Source organism: Austrofundulus limnaeus, unplaced genomic scaffold (genome assembly GCF_001266775.1).
Source record: "Austrofundulus limnaeus strain Quisiro unplaced genomic scaffold, Austrofundulus_limnaeus-1.0 Scaffold33, whole genome shotgun sequence".
NCBI classification, from domain to species: Eukaryota; Metazoa; Chordata; class Actinopteri; order Cyprinodontiformes; family Rivulidae; genus Austrofundulus; species Austrofundulus limnaeus.
The window spans coordinates 154,662-158,816 of record NW_013952435.1 but is presented as its reverse complement, the minus strand read 5'-3'; the positions used below and the strand labels follow the sequence as shown (position 1 = coordinate 158,816).

At 44.4% G+C, this 4,155-nt stretch overlaps 1 protein-coding gene across 6 annotated transcripts in view; it reads right to left on the bottom strand.

Annotated features, from left to right (window-relative positions):
* The window catches only part of LOC106515866 (signal-induced proliferation-associated 1-like protein 2), a 138,434-nt gene that overhangs the window by 80,804 nt on the left and 53,475 nt on the right, over nucleotides 1-4,155 (bottom strand). For all 6 annotated transcript variants that reach the window (XM_014005900.1, XM_014005902.1, XM_014005903.1 and 3 more), the window contains exon 2: nucleotides 158-1,875. In XM_014005900.1, coding sequence (XP_013861354.1) covers nucleotides 158-1,637 — 1,480 coding nt within the window. In that variant the 5' untranslated portion in view covers nucleotides 1,638-1,875. The remainder of the gene's footprint in view (nucleotides 1-157; nucleotides 1,876-4,155) is intronic.

Genomic DNA, 4,155 nt, shown 5'->3' with positions numbered 1-4,155 from the left:
CTATTCTATTCTATTCTATTCTATTCTATTCTATTCTATTCTATTCTATTCTAAAGCTGTGATTGTCTGATCTGATGTTCTCATGTGACCGTGCAGAAACAACTGAAGCAGCAGAATATGTGACGCTGTAACCACAAGCTTCGTCTMCAGCTCTTACCTTTCCCGTAGAAGAATTTGTGGTAGTAGTACGCTCCGAGATCGATGTGCTCGATGATGTAGCGTTTGACCTTCTCCCGGTGGATGGGCTGGCTTTCTCGAGGCACCTCCAGGACAGAAACTCCTGCGTTGGTGCAATGGGAACTTAGAGAGGACTCAAACGAGCAGCTCTCTGAAACGCCGCTGTAGTTGGCACTGTTGGCTCTGGAGAGGGAGATCTTCCTCTCGCCCTCGCCGCCAATCTCGTTGCGAAAGTACGAGCAGCTCAGCACCATGTTGTTGCTCTTCCCGTCCCCCTCATCTGCATCCAGGTTCTCCTTGGGGTTCAGGTCCTCCCTGCTTCCGAGTGGAGACTCGAACAGGGGAGTGTTTGCCTCCGCTCCAGGTCCGAGCCCCGTCCCGCCTCCCAGCACTCCGCCGGCCCCGATTCCAGCCGAGGCGGCTGAAGCTCCGGTGGTGGTGTTTTTCCTCTGGCTCAGGTTAGCCCTGCTGGCCACCGCTTCGCTGATGTTAAAGAGCACACTCTGGACGTCGTAGTGCGCAAAACACTTCTGAAAGCTGAGCGGCCGCCGGTCGTCCTCCATGGAGAGCCGCAGAGCGTCGCTCTCGCTCTTAATGGTCCTCAGTTTCCTGAACAGAGACGTTTCCGTTGACTCCGACTTCAGACGCCTCATGAACGACTTCTCCTGCTCCCGGCTGTAAAAGACAGAACTGTCCATGTAGTCGTAACCTGGAATGTGGACGATCTCACCCCTGGCGATTTGCGCTGCCGTCTGCAAGCTCGGAGACAAGGCGGCGTCGCAGCGCAGCAGCTCCGGAAAGCCCAGGGGCGGAATGCTACGATGGTCCAAGCTCTCCACTCGGTAGCCCCTCAGCATGGTGAAGAAGCCGTCTCCGGTAAGGCCCTGGCGGTCGATGGAGGACGTGCTGCCGTACTCTCGGTGCAGAGAYGCCCCCGTGTTTGGGTTGACGGCGTTCTGGTCCATTACGTCCTCCGAGTCGATGTCGCTGATGGTGACGTCGCTGTTGCTGCGCTGGCGGATGGGGTGGAGGCCTTTCAGAGGGGACTGGCCGAGCAGGTCGCTCAGCGTGTATTTGTCAGAGTAGTCCACCTCCACGCAGACCTCTTCGCCTTGCTCGAGTAGTTCCACAGTGTGTTCCTGCTGTCCGTTCTGAAAAACCGGGATCATGCTCTGGTAGTTCGGCGAAGGCCGTCCATCCCATGCGTCTTTCCTCGGCGGCCACTCTGTCACTCTGGCCCTGACGCCCATTTTAGGCATGGCTGGAGTACCATTTGTTTTGCCAGCGCCGTCAGATTTCACCTGCATACTTGAGGCCGGCGGTCCCATACTTCCATTCAAGGCCTTGAGTTTCCTGCTGAACAGCTCCTCCGACTGCATGGCTCTGGAGTACTCTTCTGGACCTCCCACCAGTCCCACAAGGGTTGATTTGTTATCGGCCACAGGGCTCAAAATACTCATATCCTGCCGGCGGACTCTTCGAGGAGCGGACCTTCAGGAAGAGTCCTCATCGCATCGTGCGGCCTGCTAACTGGCAAGTGGAGAGGGATCCCTTTTCTCGAGTTACAGAAGCAGCCGTCATCATAACTCATAGAGGGCAGGTGGCGTCACATCGGGCCGAGCGCCCTTTGTGTGTCAAGGACGAGGGTCTGGAGAGCGCCGACTTCTCTTACAGCATGACACCGACGTGGACGAACAGCTGGAAACAAACGCAAAGAAAAACTGTTCAGCACACAGAAAAATACAAAAATAAAATCAACCATTCCCCTAATTGTTCAATCAATCCCATTTTTTCTTTGGATCTGATTAAGTTGGTCAGAATTATTCATATTATAAGACTTGAGGTCAAATTTAAAAACAGACGTWTGATACTAGATGTAATTTACTAAATCTTTACTGAGTCTTTAGTCTACTTCACCACCATAACTTCATCAAATTCTTTCTAGTTTGGTCTGATTTATTTGGAAACAAAACCTAAAAACAAAATTTGTCTRAAGAAGATGAAGAAGCTGAAATAAAAACGTTAGAAAATTCTACCAAAATTAGCGGAACACTTGCTAAAAAGTGGGAAAATTTTAGCTAAAAGCTAAAAAAAATGACATAAGGTTTTCATNACATAAGGTTTTCATAAATTATAAAAATATTAGCTGTAAGGTATAAAATGCTAGCTAAAAGAATCAAAATGCAAGCTAAATAAAAAGCAAAATACTCGCAAAAAACAACTAACCATAGAAAAATAACTGAAAGTAGGAAAATATTAGCTGAAAGGAAAAAGTTATAAAACATTAGGTAAATGTATTAAAACACAAGCTAAAAGAAGCGAAACATTTGCTTAATGTTGGAAAATTGATGACAAAAGGTTTTCTTTAATAATAAACATATTAGCTATAAGCTATACAATGGTAGCTAAAAGTAGCAAAATCCAAGCTAAAAAAGCTAAATGCTTGCAAAGTAACATTCTACATGTAGCAGAGAGCTACCAAAAAGTAACAAAGTATTAGCTAAAAGAAAAGTTATAAAACACTAAGTAGAAGTAGCAAAGCTCAAGCTAAAAGAAGCTAAACATTTACTAAAAGTAGAAAATGAAAGCTAAAGATAACAAAAGGTTTGCAAAAAATATAAAAAATTTAGCTAAAAGGTTTTAAACACTAGATAAAAGTAGAAAAACATCAGCTAAAACAAAGAAAACCCCTAGCTGAAAATAGTAAAATAACAGCAAAAAGTAGCAAAAAGGTAGGTAAAAGTATCAAAACAAAAATAAAAAGGTAAAAACACCATCTTCATAAGTGGGTTTGAAACAGAAAAGTTTTTAAAAGAATTAAAAAATCTCAATACAGATCAGTGGGGAATATAACTGTAAACAAAGTTAAATATTAAAAATAAAAAGATAAAAGTTACAGAATAATTTAGCACCCGTTTCATGAGTGTTTTTGATAAATGAATGCCTAAAATAGCCTAAATTGTGAAGTAGATACAAAAACCACACAAATAAAAAAGAGGAAAACAGCAGCGTGACTGCTGACTCGACGTTCACACAACAAACAAACAGCTGAGCTGATSTCAGCAGTTTTTATTTATTAACCTGTACGTCTGAAGGGGAGAGAGAACGAGAGAAAATGGCTTTGATTGTCCTTGAGACGAACACTGTTGCCTCTGGGGCATTTAAAATGTCACATTTCACATACAACATCCTGCACATGGAATCCATTATTGTACAGAAGCACTTTCCCAGTAAAAACCCAGTAAAAACTGGAACAGATGATAAGAAGAAAAAACAAATACTGGGGAAAACAAGCTCTTATTTATTTCGGCTCATGCTATTAGGTGCATTGTACTTTCAAACCACTGGGATTACATAAGTGAGATGTTCCGGTGGATTCGTCTCTTTAAAGCCTGGCTTCWGCACGGCGGATCACACCATCCCGCCCTGCAGTATACGAGGACACTGGGAGTATCTGCACTGACCTAAATGCTTTTTTCTTGTTCTTCAAGGCTGATGTTGCTTTTCAGTGAAAACCTCCCATGAGTTATTAAGTAATCCTTCCACATCACAGAGAACACGGCACTAAAGCTCCAGTATTTGCTTCAGTGAAGATAGGAGCTACTCTCTTTCTACGTTTTCATGTGAACATGGCAGATAAATGCAGGCCTGGTGTCCTCCGCTCTCCCCCCCACCCCCTCCATCCCCCCGGCTCTATTCACATAACTTCAGCTGCCAGACGACTGTTTACATTTCTCCTCATTGTTTACTGCCGAGGAGGACGATAAACTATTTTTGAGGAGGGGAAACAAGAATTGGGCCACTTTAAGATTAGCTGCCAGACTACAGCCTGAACGAGACAAGCTGGAAACATTTGAATAATAAAGTATTCACTTCTGCCTGCATGGATAAAATACAGATTAATGCAGTGGTTCCCAAACTTTTTATCTTCTGACCCACAAAATATCCATGGCAAAAACTTGTGACCCCAAATATTAC